Source organism: Xenopus laevis, chromosome 9_10L (assembly GCF_017654675.1).
Source record: "Xenopus laevis strain J_2021 chromosome 9_10L, Xenopus_laevis_v10.1, whole genome shotgun sequence".
Lineage (NCBI taxonomy): Eukaryota > Metazoa > Chordata > Amphibia > Anura > Pipidae > Xenopus > Xenopus laevis.
Window position 1 is genome coordinate 102,910,438 of NC_054387.1, and position 17,252 is coordinate 102,927,689.

The 17,252-nt window shown below is 35.5% G+C and overlaps 1 protein-coding gene across 2 annotated transcripts in view; it reads left to right on the forward strand.

Annotated features, from left to right (window-relative positions):
* xylt1.L (xylosyltransferase I L homeolog) overlaps positions 1-13,167 on the forward strand; it is a 200,711-nt gene extending 187,544 nt beyond the window's left edge. Inside the window, exons 9-11 of one of the 2 annotated variants that reach the window (XM_018234364.2) lie at positions 2,117-2,312; positions 8,878-9,211; positions 12,714-13,167. In XM_018234364.2, coding sequence (XP_018089853.1) covers positions 2,117-2,312; positions 8,878-9,211; positions 12,714-13,036 — 853 coding nt within the window. In that variant the 3' untranslated portion in view covers positions 13,037-13,167. 2 annotated transcript variants of the gene reach the window in all.
* The last annotated feature ends 4,085 nt before the right edge of the window (positions 13,168-17,252 follow it).

Below are 17,252 nucleotides of genomic sequence, written 5' to 3' on the forward strand. Positions count from 1 at the left end.
TGGCCTTGCTTCTTTCTTAGGTTAAAGGAGAAGGAATCCATTTTCTACTTGGGGTGCCAAAAGTTAGGCACCCCCAAGTGATTGTATTTTACTTACCTGACACCCCTTCTTCTTCTAGTAAGCACCATGGAGTGATCCTCGTCCTGCTTCTTCGGTTTTTAAATTTCTCAAGGCAGACACATGCACAGTAGAGCAAAATAGCCGGCTTTTCCATTAAAGACCCAAAGAAGCAGGTAGAGGATCTCTCCGTGGTACTGGCTAGAAGAACTCCGGGGTGTCAGGTAAGTAAAATTAGTCACTTTAGGGATGCCTAACTAAATAACGCCTAATGGAATTCCTTCTCCTTAAAATATTCAGAAGCTTTGTACTTGAATGACTTTTGTCTTTTTCTATCCTAACTTACTATGCAACTTTCCCTTTCTTTTGTTTCTCCATCATTCATATTAGGCAGTATGTGCACTATTTCCAGGCAGAGCATTCTAATTTGAACTTTCCCTACAGCTTACTGAGCAAATGAAATGCCCAAATGAGCACAAGGCATTTCTTTCACATGAACCAGTGTTCAGACACTAACTCTGGAAATAGCATTATTTGGAGAATAAAGATAGTTGAAACCTAATTGCTTCATTTGCAGATGTTTTGCAAGAAATGTGCTCTAAGATAATATCATCAGCCAGAAGCCAAAGAGGCATTGAAATTATTACATTAATAGAAATGCCATTTTGCAGTAGCTGAAAGTTTTGTCAATTAATTTGTATGAAAGTAATTCCCTTCGGAAATTTTACTTTTGGTTAACTTTGTACATTCATCTACTCTAATGTTCAAAGGATAGTGGTGCACCAGATTCTCCACTGGCCATGCGGCATGTTATTGACTTCAGTGGCAACTGCCTGTCACCGGACAGATTTTGACAGACATTTGCCAATCAAGTCAATGGCATGCTACACCACCAGCGACAGATGTTTGTCCGCCTAGAAGCCATTAGCCTAGAGGTACGAGGTCACGTCACTATCCATTGAATGGTGTATAGCTATTCAAATGTTGAGTCATATACTAAAACCTTCAGAAAATGTCTCCGTACAGGTATGGGACCGGTTATCCAGAATCCATTTAACATGAAAATGCATTTGTATTAATTTTTTGTGATACAGATGAGCAGAATAATGCTGAGGAAACAGTCAGAACAGATGGCATTTTAGAAACAAGTAGAATTTTACTATTTAAAAAATGTTTTGATTATTTTGAAACATAAAATGAGGTTTTATTTTTGTACATGAAAATAATTTGAACCTTATAGTCTGTCTTCCTGTAGAAGGAATAAAATACAGGTATGGGATCCGTTATCCAGAATTATGGAAAGGCCATCTCCCAAAGACTCCATTTTATCCAAATATTCCATATTTCCCTTTTCTCTGTAACTTGATCCAAACAAAGATATAATTAATCCTTACTGGAAGCAAACCCAGCCTATTGGGTTTATTTAATGTTTCAATGATTTTCTAGTAGATTTAAGGTATGAAGATCCATATTTTTGATATGCAGATCCAATTATTGAAAAATCAGTTATCCGGAAAAACCCTAGGTCCCCAACATTCTGGATAACCGGTCCCATACCTGTACATTAATTTGATAACAATCTGTCCAATAAAATGGGTGTGCAGGAACATTCTTACTATAATCATGTTACTCTTCAGTCTGTCTTTACCTGCAGGCTTTGTGTCAGAGTCGAATATTTTAAAAGACAGTTAAGCTCTAATACATTGTCTAGGAACTGGAGCACAGACCAAAGGTGTTTTAAAAATTGAACAGATTTATTATGTGTTGAAAGTCTTCTGCTGGTGGAACAAGACAGGGTTATGTGTGGCAGCTCTGTATTTTATACACTTCTCCTATGCCCGATAGGTACGTGAATAGTTTTAGCTATTTTGGGAGTTTAGTTTGGCAATCTGTCCATCATGTAACTATTTTTATAGACCTGTCTGAACTTATTATTAAGTGCATATCAGCAAACCTCTGCCCTTGGCATTTTGCTGGATCCATTCTAAGCACTAACATATATGCAGAAGTCTTGCCTGTTTTTTCAGCCATCTAGTTTCAATCCAATCTTGTATTTCAGGTACTATCCCATGGGGCATCCAGTGTCAGTCCATCTTTATTTCCTCGCTGATCGCTTTCAGGGCTTTCTCATTAAACATCATGCCACTAATCTAGCCGTCAGTAAACTGGAGACTTTGGAGACTTGGGTTATGCCAAAGAAAGTTTTCAAGATTGCAAATCCCACAAGTGACTTCGGAAGGCTGCAGTTTTCCGAGGTAAGTTATTAAGTCTAGATTTTCTTTAGCTTCCATTGAAGAAAGAGAACCTTGCTAGTGGTTTCCTATAAGGTAATAATAGTTTTTGTAATAAACAATACTTATTCATATTCTTATTTCATATGTTTTGTGAATACTCAAAATTCTTATGAATTAAAATCCCATATTTTAAAGTAAAGGTTCTATTTTTAAAACCTCACAGTCAGCGCCCTATTGTAATCCACTGCTGTCCAACTGGTAGCACTTAGCTGGCCTTGTGTGTCTGGCCTTGAAGTCTGCTTCCTGTTTGTGCCATACTCTGCCTGGCCTATGTGGGTGCCATACTGGCTTAAAGCATCACTTAAGGTTTCTGCAGACCATGCACATTGTTTTTTGTCTCCAAAGACAAAACATCATATATAGCTGTTTATTCAGCAGCTCTACAGCTTGCAATTTCCATGCATTGATTTGAATAGGAGATTGGAATATGAATAGGAGAGGCCTGAATAGAAAGATGAGTAATAAAAAGTAGCAATAACAAGTAGCAACAACAATACATTTGTAGCCTTATAGAGCATTTGTTTTTTAGATGGGGTCAGTAACCCCCATTTGAAAGCTGGAGTCAGAAGAAGAAGAAGGCAAATAATTAAAAAATTATTAAAAAAAAACTAAAAAAAAAAAAAAACATGAAGACCAATTAAAAAGTTGCTTAGGGTTATGCATTCTATAACATACTAAAAGTTAACGTAAAGGTGAACCACCCATTTAAAGCTAATGTTCGCGGTTGTACACCAACAAAAACTTTAATGAACAATAATATAAGAAGAACAAATGCATTGCATAGATACAAAAAAAAGCAGACCGCAAGAAATATACAGCCTTTATCTTTTGATGCAGAGGCTGTAGATTCTACCTTGTATGACTAAAAGGGTTAGTAGTTGCAATTATAGGTGTGTTTCAAGTTGATGTTCATCAAAAGTAATTTCATTATGATTTAGACAATGGTATTCAGAGACAATGTGCAGTTGTTCTAGCTGAATTTGAACAAAACTTTAATTATAAAGTGCAAATTGGGCAGCATCTGCCTCTCGTATATATTTATCAATTATCATTTTCATTACATGTTTTCTATACAAATACCCTCCTATGCTGAGGGCCAGATTTCCACCTGAAGCTTTTATTTGAGTTACATCAGTACTTTATCAATAATATACAGCCTTGCAACACAAGTTGCGTCTTTGAGAGAACAGGTTCTGAAGTACGGGGAGGCCATCTCCTATAGACTCCATTTTAATCAAATAGTTCAAATTTTTAAAAATGATTTCCTTTTTCTCTGTAATAATAAAACAGTATCTTGTACTTGATCCAAACTAAGATATAATTAATCCTTATTGGAAGCAAAACCAGCCTATTGGGTTTATTTAATGTTTAAATGATTTTCTAGTAGACTTAAGGTAGAAAGATCCAGTTTATGAAAAGATCCATTATCTGGAAATCCCCTTAGCATTCTGGATAACAGGTCCCATACCTGCATTCTATGTAAAACACGGTGTATAATTAATGCAGCTATACAAGAAACAGAAATACCAATAGCATAGTAACAATGTATGCTACAGAAACAGTTTATAGAGATTAGTATTCCATTCTATCCTCCAATTAATAGGGCACATTCTTGTTTTTTTTTTTATTGTGGCCAACATAATAAATGGCGGTCATGATCGGGCAATTAAGAAAGACCAATGTAGATTTCAGTCTTTTGGTGTGTGTGGCAAATCCCAGACATTAATGTCCCATTAAGGAGATTAATGCCTGGTTACAGCAGTTTATCAGAATGTCGGCCGGTTGACTTTTAATTCCCTAAAGTGATAAGTTATCACAGCTTTATTTATTTATTTTCCCAAAGTTTTGTTTACTTGTAGCATTTGGTTTGATTCTCTTCCTTAAGGGAAGGAACAACTTTAGCTGAAAATTGCATAAATCCTAAATTGATTTTATATTTTCTGAACATTTCGTTTCCAAAATTGATTCCTTAAGTGTGAAAATTAGAGTACTTGAGGGAACCAGATATAATGTTTCATAAACATTTAGTATTACAGATCTGCTTTAAATACAATATATGCTTTTTGCATTCTTGTTAACTTGGTTTCTTGTTCTTCGGAAGGAAATGCAGGACTCCTGACCACCCATCAACAGCAACTTAGGGCATCAAGGGACCCTTTATTGGTACTGGTGCCATTCAATGCATCCACCTTTAAAGCTTTGCAGGGTGAATCCCTTTAAAGAGCTAGAAAAGCCTTATTCGCTGAGTTTTGCTGAAATATTAGGCACTTTCCAGTTTGTTGGGGGACCAGTGCTCCTGTTAGAAAAGAACTTCACCAACTGTGCAGGTTTGAATCACAGTGCCTTAGCACCATCTTACCTTGGTTAACCAGTTCCCAATTAGACTTATCGGCTTATTTATCAAAATTCCAATTTATGAGGTTTTAGCGTTTTTTTCTTATACCACAAATAAACTTGATTGGGTACAATCATGGAAATAAAATTCTAATACCTCAAATTACAAGTACAAATTTAAAAAATGGCTTGAATTTTGCCTAGGACAACTCCCATTGACTTCTACATGAACTCGCAAGCAAGATGCTGAAGTTTTACATTCAAGTTTTTCTAGCTTAATAAATACCAAGAATTTGAGTTTTTAAAAATATAATTAGAATGAGAGTTTTTGTGCAAAATAAATATAAATTAATACCTTCACAAATCACCCCCTTTAGACTTCAACTTTGAGCTGTAGCAGTGATTTGGAATCCAACCTTTTGTATTTAGCATTATTTTCAATTTCATTATCAAATCAAGTTTTAAACATACAACAAAAATGTGCAGATCATACAATTCATTTGATTTCTTCCAATTATTGGCACCCAGGATTAGTTTAAGTAATAAAGTGGTGATGCTATAATTCTTTTCAATTGTACAATATATCTATTGATATTTAAAGCAGACCATAATAATATAGCAACCCCATACAAAATGATAAGCCCATGCATTATTCATTTTAGACACATTGTACTTGGCATAATGTATTGTTTGAAAGTCACATAACTGACATTGCTTGGTCACATTACTCATTCTTTGAATTTCTATCCTGAATAGATCTGATAGACTTAAAGAATGTTATTATATCATTAGATATACACAGTATAATAATCCAACGATTGAAGCCTGACACATAATGCTCGTCTTGATCTGATCACTTGGATTCTGTTATGTTCTGTCCCTGAATGTCTTCAACAAAAAAACATATTTAAAGCATAATAGAACCAGAAAGACTGGTGAGTTATCCCTGGTTTGCTTTGCCAGCATACAGCTCTACTTGTTTAGTTACAAACAGACCATGGAGCATCACATCATACATCCCAATGGTCCTGATTTAGACAGGAGCGTTCAATATCACAGACCAACCCCCCAATGGAGTGATGCCTTCTGGTTAAATGGGGCAACCCCCCAATGGAGTGATGCCTTCTAGTTAAATGGGCAGTGGTTTCGTTTATCGTGCTCTGACTTTGATTTGAAAACGTTAAGTCAATGTTTCTTCAGCAGTAAAATCTGCCCTGCTTAGGAGTGGATAGAATATGAAGAGTCCAATGGGAATTTCCAAGGCTGGGGCGCATTAGGGTCTGGGCCCACAGGGACATGCTCTGGTACACTCGCAAGGCTAGTCCAAAATTAAGCATATTATTTACTTTGGCAGATATATTCTTTGTAGGCCTTAGCAAAATAATGGCATCCGTATAAGAACCGCAAGGCAGAACTGAATTCTGATATTGCCTTAATAAACACTAGTATGGTAATCACTACTCATCAACGGAAATATATAGAGAACCCCCATAAGCAACGTTCTTGTCTTTTACTTTTATCTAAATAATAGACACTAAGGGGTATATTTATCAAAGAGTGAAGTTAAAGTTCGCTACAGTCTTCTACAGTGAAATGAATGGAGAGTGGCAGAATTTCACTCTAAAGGACTGTGGCGATCTCTAACCTCACTCTTTGATAGGTATACCCCTTAAAGGCCAATTTATGAAAGATCGTAGAACGTTCGTTTCTCAGAATCGTACTTTTCAGCTCAAACAAATATTTTGTATAGTTAAATCCACTATAACCATTAAATCCACAATTTTTTCATAATTAATCAAGTATAAAAGCCATAAAATCTACGCATACAAAAGTACGGCAAGTATAAGCTGTCGAGGTCATGTAGAAGAAGTCAGTTCCCTTTCTTTTCTTGCAACGATCAGCCTTTTGTTCATAGTTTTAGAGGTTGAGCAAAACGCTCATTATAATACACATTTTTCTTGTGGAAAATTCAGAGTTTAAGAATTTTTTTTACAGCTGTTTACTTTTTTTTTTATTTGGATCTTTTCATGGCATTTGTGATTTTAGAGTTTAATAGTGGTTTCAAAATGCCCCTAAAATTTGAACTTTAGTAAATCGGCCTCTAACTTTTTTAATTTGCCTATCTTTCCCTTTTTTAACATAAAGCAAAAACTCTGGGCCAAGTCATACCATAAAGATCCATCCATGAATGCTGCTGGGTGAACAGTCACAGCAAGACTATTTCTTGAAATACCTTGTTTGCCAGTTTACAAGTCATATTGTCACACAAAGCAATGATGTGTGACAAGCAGCCAAGCAAGTGACTGTTACAAAGGGACAGAGCATTGCCACTTGTGCTAATCGTTTGCCGACATAAGAAACCAGGGGGCTCTGTAATAATCAATGGAGCTGGTAATATGTATGCTGCAATATAATTTACAATATACTCCTTTATAAGTAGGTCAGTATTTAATCAATGTGATTCAAGGTTAAATCTCAGCACAGTGTTGCCTTTAATAACATGTTGTGTTTAATTTTATACAGTCCAAAGAGCAGTTTCTCACCAGCCACGTATTACGCTTGGGACCACAACTAGGTGTATATATCCATTTGCAGGTTTCCAGGTCATTTACAATTCACAATCCATTATTTAATTATCAGGAAAAAAGTAGAAAAGCCTCTTCTCTACACAAAGCCAATGAGAGTACATCAGAAAACCTGTACCTTGCTAGTGGTTGATGAGCTTATAGGGGGGATACCCGCATAAAGCCAAAAAGCCATTACATTTTTTGAAATCCTGCTCTTATCTCAAGACATAAAAAAGGGTAAATTGTTTCTATGAAACAAGTGGTTGAGAACATTGGGGAACATTTTCCCACTTAAACAAAGCTACTTGATATTTTGCAATTTAATATACAGGTACGCCCACAGGTATGGTTTCCAACTGTAATTGTATTATTATACTTTGCTCAGAGTAATTCATTTTAATGAGTGGGCCTACATAGTAAAATTAGCTTCATTTTATCTAACATGATGGATCTTTTGAGTCATCACTTGTCCTTGTTATTTCTCTATTGCATCAGCCATCTATGTCATCAGTTTCCCCTCCTGTCCTTGACTGTTGCCCATTTTGGCATACTCAAAACCTTCCCTACCAAATCATATTTTTTGCCATGGTACATAAATTAACTGCCATGTCTTCTTTTTGACATTTATATACAACCATACCAGCATCCTTTGCAAAGCTAAAATCCTAATTAAGCCCGTTTGCAATCTGGTTTAAAAAACACCATCTACATCCTACAAATGGTTGCCCTGTGACAACAGTGTGATTCTTGGTGATTGTCCAAATAATTAAAACTTTTAAAAATGATTTCCTTTTTTTTCTAGAATAATAAAAACCATGACTTGTACTTGATCCAAATGAAGATATAATTAATCCTTATTGTAAGCAAAACCATCCTATTTGGTTTATTTATTGTTTAAATGATTTTCTAGTAGACTTAAGATATGAAGACCCAAATTAAGGAAACCTGCAGGTCCCAAGCATTCTGTATAGCAGGTCCCATACCTGTAACATATATAGCCAAATACACTATTTGGGTAACTTTTTATACCACATATTTTAAGATGTAGTCATGGGACCATTGAAGTTTTGTGGCAGCAAAGATCTTTGAACCTCTTGTAAGATATAAGATAATAGATACTCTTGTAACTATGCCAACATTCTGTCTGTGGCTTATCACAGATGGTTTCTCATGTCTGGACAACTAATAGGAGCTTTTAAATATAGAGAGTTTGAGGTTTGGCTAACTCTGCAGGCCTTTTCTCTCATCTATAAAGTCATGTCAGTAATATGAGTAGTACTTATTATGATAAAAGCGATGACTGGAATACAGGCGTGTTGGTGAAAGACAGGCTAACAAACTGAAATGATTGTTATTATTGACTATAATATTTCAATGGGCAAAGAGAATTGTATTTTAAGAATGTATCCTACTGGGCTGTATTACTTTAGAGAAAAGGAAACTGATGAAGGAACTGTCAAACTGTTAGCAACAGTATAAAGAAAAATGAATTTCAATGAAAAGCTGGTGTAAGTTTTTGTTGTAAATGATAAATTAAATTGATACAGCATTACAAATCAAAATATGATTGAAATAGAGAACAATTGTCCTTGTTTTTTTACTTACTATGTACATTGGTATTTCAGGTTGGAACAGAGTGGGATGCCAAAGAGAGAATATTTAGGAACTTTGGAGGTCTTATGGGACCTATGGATGAACCGATTGCTATGCAGAAGTGGGGGAAAGGACCTAATATAACCGTGACTGTTGTGTGGATCGATCCAATTAATGTCATTGCAGCCACATACGATATTCTTATCGAGTCCACAGCTGAATTCACCCACTACAAACCACCTCTGAACTTGCCACTCAGACCAGGAGTTTGGACTATTCGTATTTTACATCACTGGGTTCCAGTAGCGGAAACAAAATTCTTGGTTACTCCTCTCGTGTTTTCTAATCGACAACCTATCAAGCAAGGTAAGTGTAGGATTTCCCTACAGGTAGAAAACAAAGAAGACCTGAAATGGAAACCTTTGTTTTCCTAGGAAGTTCAATATAATAATTCTTTAGTTATAGAAGAAGGAAAGTGTTCTTGCACTTGGGGGTGCCAAATGTTATTTACTTACCTAAAAACCCGGGCCGGTGCTCCTATCAGCAGAAAACTGCACCAGCCGGAGTTATACCAGTGAGCACCACGGAGTGCTTCTCTTCTGTCTTCCTCTTTCTTTGTGCAGCTGTGCATGCGCAGTAGAGCATATGCCAAACTTCAACTAAAAAGTCGACTATTTCGTTCTACTGTGAATACGTCTGCCCCAGGAAATTTGAAGAAAGAAGAAGCTGGTTGAGAAGGGCTCCATGGTGCTCACTGGTATTACCCTGGGGCTGCAGTTTTCTGGGTTTCAGGTAACTAAATACAATCACTTGGGGTACCTAACATTTTGCACCCCCAAGTGCAAAAAGCCTTTTTTTCTCCTTTATATGTAGGTAAAATATTCTTCAGTATATATATATATATATATATATATATATATATATATATATATATATATATATATATATATATATATATATATATATATATATATATATATAAAAACACACACACACACACATCATTTTTATATTCTGCATTTGTCTAGCAAGCAATGCAGTATAAATGAGTTCCCTCTCGTTCTAGAATAGATTTTATGTTGTGTTGGGAGTCAGATATTGTACATTATTCATAGAGGAATAAAAGCTATAAATATTTAGTAAGATGTTCCACTCTGTAAGATTCCTTGATCTATTAAAACAAACCTATAAAAAGAAGATTTTCAATAGTATACAGAACTGGCTGGAAAAATTCATATTGCTAAAGCCTTACACTGGCACCACTTAGTTTTTATCAGATAAGGCAGATCAGGCTTATACTTATTTAAACATTGTTTTTTACACATTCATTTAAAGATATTCTTCGGCAGGTACAATAAAACAGCATCCATTTTCTCATGGTCTGTCTATTAATTAACACTGGAAAGATTCTATTAATTAACACTGTAAAGATATTGTTCCACAGTGTGCAATACAGAAGGCTAGGCAAAAGCTTTCGAGCTATAGGGATGTGCCACTTGACTTGAATGAACAATAATCATAGCTACTTATATTGGCTTGTTGCCCTTGTAACCCTACTTTTTCATAATAATGTAAGCAACAGAAGTTGTGATTCTGGTTTTAATTCATTTGAGACGATTTGCAGACTCAGGAAAGAAATAGACCAAGTGTTTTCGCCCACAAGCACTTTCGTACATAACATTTTGAACAATTGAAACATTTTATTGAATGTAGGTTGGAAAGCTGCTTAAAATTAAGCTTTATTTCATAATGGGAAAAAAAACAGATTGGGTGGAGGACCCCTCTAACAGGAACTTGAACTGAGGTCAGACCTAATTCCATTTTGTCTCTGAGTTTTGTCCTTTAAAGGATGTTGATCCTAATAATTATAGTCAAACAGCAACTGGAATTATTTTACCCAAGGCATTCTCATTAAAGAGTGGAGGCACCTTTAAGTTGTCATACAATGACTAATTCTCAGCAACTTTTCAATTGGTCATCATTATTTCTATTTTTTTTTTTTTTATATATAGTTTTTGAATTATTTGCCTTCTTCCGATTCTTTGCAGCTTCAAATGGGGATCACTGACCCCATCTAAAAACAAAATGCTACAAATTTATTGTTATTGCTACTTTTTATTACTCATCTTTCTATTCAGGCCTCTCCTATTCATATTCCAGTCTCTTATTCAAATCAATGCATGGTTGCTAGGGGAATTTGGACCCTAGATTGCCGACACTGCAAACTTGAGAGCTGCTTGAAAAAAAAGCTAAATAATTCAAAAACCACAAATAATAAAAAATGAAAATCAATTGCAAATTGTCTCAGAATATCACGCTCTATGTCATACTAAAAGTTAATTCTAAAGGTGGCCATACACTAAGGCTTGAACCCAGATCCTAAAACATATTCTGTATATAGTTGAATAATTAACACACAAAAGTCCCTCAAGTTCAACCCTTTCAGATTAACCCCATTTATATAAAACAACCCCATCTTTGACAGTCTGCCCACATAGTTTAATTGTTCCATTGCTATTACCAGTTTAGTTGCACATTGCTGCGCTTTTCTCCAGCTCATTAATATCCTCCTTAAGGGATTCAGCCCAGAACTATACTGCATACTCAAGGGAATCTTGAAGAGATCTATAAAGAGGCAAAACTGTGTTTTCATCCCTCGAGTTATTACCTGTTTATTTACTGTATGTAAGACAGTAGACTGAAGGGTAGAGCATTGCCAAGCAAGCTTCTGGTAAATAGTACTTTGTACAATATCTGCTCAGATAATATGTTCTACCTTTCTTTCTGGCTATTGGTATCTACAGGGTTTGATTCAAAATGAAGCAGCCAATTGTGCAGGGTAGGGGAACTCCCTTCTCATACCCATTTCTCTTTACATATTGTTCTTTACCCCTTGAAGTATGCAGTTTTACCATATACTTGGCATACATCCTTCTACATATATCACTGAATTTATCAAGGGATTCACAGCATTTATGCAAAAATGTAATTATGTCCTAGGACTTTGAGTTGTGTAAAGGTCTAGGTATCTGGCATGGAGGATGGTAAATGGATGACTTTAACTGCTTAATTGCTGCTATTGTCCCACATTCCATGTATGAAAGGAAGGCTAATGTATCTCAAAACATATGGGTACATGCCATTGAGAGCCCTGCAGTTGTAAGGAATTCTTGACCCTTTAGCCATATCTAAAAATTAAAGAAGGGGTGCTTTTCTGTCCTTAGATGAAATTAAATGTCTCCTTTGTTGCCTAGGAAATGTGTATCTTCGACTTGCAAATTTATCAGTTTAATGCCAACTGTCAACATAAAATAAATGGACAGTTGTGAAGAAAGTATGAGTGTGTGTTTAGGAAGACTTCACACCTTTAAGCTATTCTGAAATCCCTATGATCCCACCAACTGAATGTAACAGATAGGCAGTGCTGAAAGTTGACATTTTCCCCATACGGTTCAATAAATACAAAACCTATTCACTATTGATTTGGTCACTTACAGGGCTCTTATAAACACTGGACTCCCTTATCACAATACACATATTAATTACCACCTAGTTTTTCATGTTAATAATATAAAATAACCCTCTCACTTTATACATATCATATATGTCAGAATAAAAAATGAATTGAATGTTTTTTCATGATGACACAAAAAAACTGCAATGAGACTTTTTGAAGAGAGATTGTTTCTCGTACAAATTAAATGGGACAACCTCAAACAACATAGACTGTGAATGATTGAGAATGTTTTTGTTTTATAGCCTCCTCGATGTATTTACTATATGTTTTTATTATACATGAATATATGTCAAGTTTAGGAATAGTGTTTTATGAGCATAGTTCACTCATATCTATTTCTTTTGTCTTCAGAGGAGCTAGCCAAGTTCCATGGAGGACCTCCAAAAAATGCCTACATGGAGCAGAGTTTCCAAGGCCTAAATCCTGTTTTGAACATACCAATTAATACAGTGCAGGTGGAAGAGGCAAGGAAAAATGCAGCTCTTTTAGGAGCCAACCTGGAAAACTTAGTTGACAACCTGACAAGCAGCATGTGGTCAGCGGTGGATATCTGCACGACTGGGCTATCCTCTTGTCCAGTAATGCAGTCATGTGCTCAGACTGCCTGGAGTTCACTCAGCCCTGACCCCAAATCAGAACTTGGACTTGTGAAACATGATGGGCGGTTGAGGTAGCATCTGTTACACCCTTCCATGGCATGGGAACTAAAAGGGAAAATTCACCATTTCGTACATCAGTTGAGCAAAAAAAACAAAAAAACAAAAAAAAAAAAATCAAATTTCTGAAAGAGTTTTACTTTATCCCCTTTTTATACTTTCTATTGTCAAGGGGCGTTTCAAAACATCTTGCCATTGTAGGCTCTTCTTCTTCTGACTTACAGATATAGCACTTCCCTACAATTGGCTCATCCACAATTGGTATTGACCAAGGGCTTAGGTGTGCAGGTATAAATCAGAGGATTGATTCATGAACATCCCCGTTTCCTTTGCACAAATGTTTTCTATTTTTCTACTCTCATCTATTTTAGTGTTTGTTAGTATTAATCTTGAAAAAAAACCCAAATCAAATTATTTATTGAATTTGTGAAAGGTGGCCTTTAAAGAAATAATATTTTGCTGAAGAAGTCTTATATTGGAAAGGATCATGGTATCAAGGCAGATATTGCCTAAAATATTTTGAGTTTTCCATAAGGATTTGATCAAATGATTTATTAAACGTATGATTTTTTTTTTTCCCAACCAAGTTATTACTAAAGTAAAATATTTAACAGTTTAGAAAATCTGGTCCAGTAAGTTGACTTGGGGCAGATGACAGACCTTATTCAGTTGTCCTAGATTCTAGCCCAGGCACATCCATTACCATGATATTGCCACTAACTGAGTCACTCTTAAAATGTTCTGTCTTTAGAACAATGTCCAATATGACTTTAATTTACCTGGACTATTATTAAGGATTTAAAGGATTTGTTCACTAAACTTTAACTTTTAGTATGATATTCTGAGTCAATTTGCAATTGGGTTTAATTTTTTATTATATGTTTGTTTTTAATTCAGCAGCTCTCCAGTTTGTAATTTCAGCAATCTGGTCGCTAGGCCCAAATTAACCTGGCAACCATGCACTAATTTGAATAAGAGACTGGAATATGAATAGGAGAGGACCTGAATAGAAACATGAGTAATAGAGAAATAGAAAGTAGCCTTATAGAGCATTTGTTTTTAGATGGGGCCAGTGGCCCCTATTTGAAAGCTGAAGTCAGAAGGCAAATAATTAAAAAAAATAGTTGTTTAGAATTAGATGTTCTATAACACACTAAAAGTTAACTTAAAGGTGAACCATCCCTTTAAAAAAAAAATAGTCACCTGAAAAAACAAACATTGTGAGTCGTTCTGGAAAAAAATTTCTGCAAACTTCTGTGTAGGGTCAGACTGGCCTACCAGAGGGTTTCTTAGTGGTCCCTGAATATTGTGGGCCCAGGATTATTCTCACTATCTTATATTTATTTCCACTATAGGCCATTATAGAACCTATACATTTTGACAGTATCTATATCTATTTGCAGTTAGAGTTAGCCCATGGTTAGGGTTGCCATCTTTTCTACAAAAAATACTGGCCTTCTTATATAGTTTTAGCTTTCTTTCTGTTAATAAAATTGGCATCAAGCATTATTTTTAGGTAGCCATCCTAACGGCACTGTTGGATTCTCTAGTCAACCCGAGGAGACCCAGTCTGACTACTCTGAACTTTAAAATGGTGGCAATGCAAACATTAAAGGTACATTGACTTTCAATGAGCATAAAATACAGGAAATGTCTTCCTTGTGCTGTCACCCATTCTTTTATGTCTTTTACCGCATAGGCTTCTCTACTTCCCGTTTCTGTTGGGCTTCCATCAACTAAATATTCACCTCTCCATAGCCAGAGGTGCAATCTGATCAGTTAGTGGCTATATTCTTAATGGAATGGCAAAGTCCTATTCTTGTAAAAACACAGTGAGTTACTGAAACTCACACCTTTGTTTATTTTAGGCAAGTTATGCCATTACAATAAACAAGATGGAAAGAGTGAACCATAACAAACAATGTTCTACCAAGAAAAGCACAGGTATATAAATAAGACATGCGCATGCCAGCATGTCTTATTTATAATATGGTTTGTGGTGTCCTCACATTCCAGGCCTTTTTATTAATTCATTTAAAGTTATATTCACATTTTTCCATAACTTGCCCACCAAGTTTATTGTAACAAAAATTCTTGTTTTTGTTTTATTTTAGAGATTAACCCCGTCAGTGCTTGATACGTTTACTTTTGTTGCTTTGCAACACAGAAGACAAACAAGCCGACGGTAGCCGAAGATGACCTTGTCAGCAGAGCTGACATTTAGCTTTTTAAAATTCAGAGAGGGACCATGGTGCATTGCAGGCCCCCTTTGGCAGCAGAAGGCTGGAGGCAGAATCCTCTTGGAGAAATAATGAGAAATATATACTAGATATTTATTATTTATATTTTTAGTCAGTGACTAATTAGCAAATGCTGCTTTTGCAGCTTGAAATTTATCTTACTAACTACAGTTGCCTTTCTTCAGCAAAGGCCTCTCGCTCTGCATTTTAATGAGTATCTATCAGGAATAGGAGGCTTGTAACGTTAGCGTCTAGATCAACATCCTCAACTTGTTATTTTGTTTAAATGTCTCATCACAGAATACTGCAGTTCATATTTTATATATACAGCTCAAAGGTCTTAATATTTATTCAGTCGTTTTCCATTCATCTCTGAACAAGGCGTATGTTTGCAAATATTTTGTTGCCAATTTTGTATCACAGCAGAAACCTTTTGGAATTTCAGTGTTAACAAACATCTAATTATCGGAGAGTGCACATCTGCTTATACAGAAACAGTGGAAAAACACTCCCAGCTGCAGATCTGGCCAAAGGTAGTTAAAAGGTTAGGTTCAAATCAACCAACAGCAAATTTAAAATAGATAATAGATTATCATAGGATGTTGGGGCAGAGTTCTCTTAAACTTCAAAAAATGTTGGGGAAGTGTTCTCTTAAACGAGTTGATTTAAAGGATTTATACCTTCTAAAATAGTGTTGCTTTAGTCAAATAATGATGGACTATAACTCCTACCATACTCCACCATATTGTCAAGAATGAAAGCATGTTGAGTTTTGTCCTTCAGCAATACTAGTGGATTCTAAAAGCAACTGTTTGATAATGCCCATAGTTCCCTGTTGTCCACCAGTTTAAGTGGAACATCTAGTAAGAATCTTGGTACACCCTGGTTTTTGATCATGGGAGGCATTAAATTGTTTCTAGAACAACTAAACTAAATAAGGGAAGACACAAATTGCATAATGTTTATATGTTAGGAATCAGTAGGATGACGGACGTAGCTGTGCTAGGGAGGATTCACATTGGCGGTTCCTCTGAAATTAATTGTAGACTGATTATTTAGAGAACTACAGGCAATGGGTGTTTTTAGTGGAAGATTTACACCCCTTTTAAGCTTTTGACTGCCACACTGGCAGCTATTGGTTTTATCATTTATATGTAGTAAAACATGTAATAAAACACAGTTCTGCATTATTATGTGTGTTTGAAAATGGACTACCCTCAAACAGAACTATAACGATTATAAAGAGGTAATAGATGTTGGTAGCATTGAGCTCTGTTGTTGCAAGTTTTCCCAGAATGTTACATTTTAAATTTGTATCTATTGGTTTTACGTTTTTTTCAAATCATTTATATTTGATTATTTTGAATCCCTGGTCTGACTAAAGCAAGTCATGAGTACAATTTCCAAAAGCAGTCCTGGTTTTAGACAAATATTGTACTGAAGTTGCATCTAAGCAGTTACAACGGAACTAAAGGTATATGGCTTGACCAGATGTTCTCAGCCTGAGATCCTTCTGGTGAACTTTAGGTCCAATAGTCAATTATGCCAAAGCCTGAGAGCTGTAATTTAATAATAGATTGATGGACTTAGATTTGGACATCAGAGCTAGACAGCATCAAACTTTAAATATTGAGATGGTACTTGTATTCAGTAGTCAATATCACTCAATATACCATTTTTAATGCACATAGGGCTACAAATATACTACTCATTTCAGCACATAATATATGCATAATAATTTCACTTGTCCCAACATTTTGCATACCGAACCTTACCCAAAATTCATTACAGTTAAAATAATAAACAGGATTCCGTTTGATATAAAAAAAAAATCCTTAAATCCAAATTCTATTCTAGACTTGAGGCTGATGTCTTTACCTCCCATGACTGTCTGCATTTAATGCCATTGAGTACAACAATGCACACACAGGATTTTGGTCTGAAAAATGCGAAGATTAGATTAACCTTAGTTCTATCGGCAGTACATTGGTGAA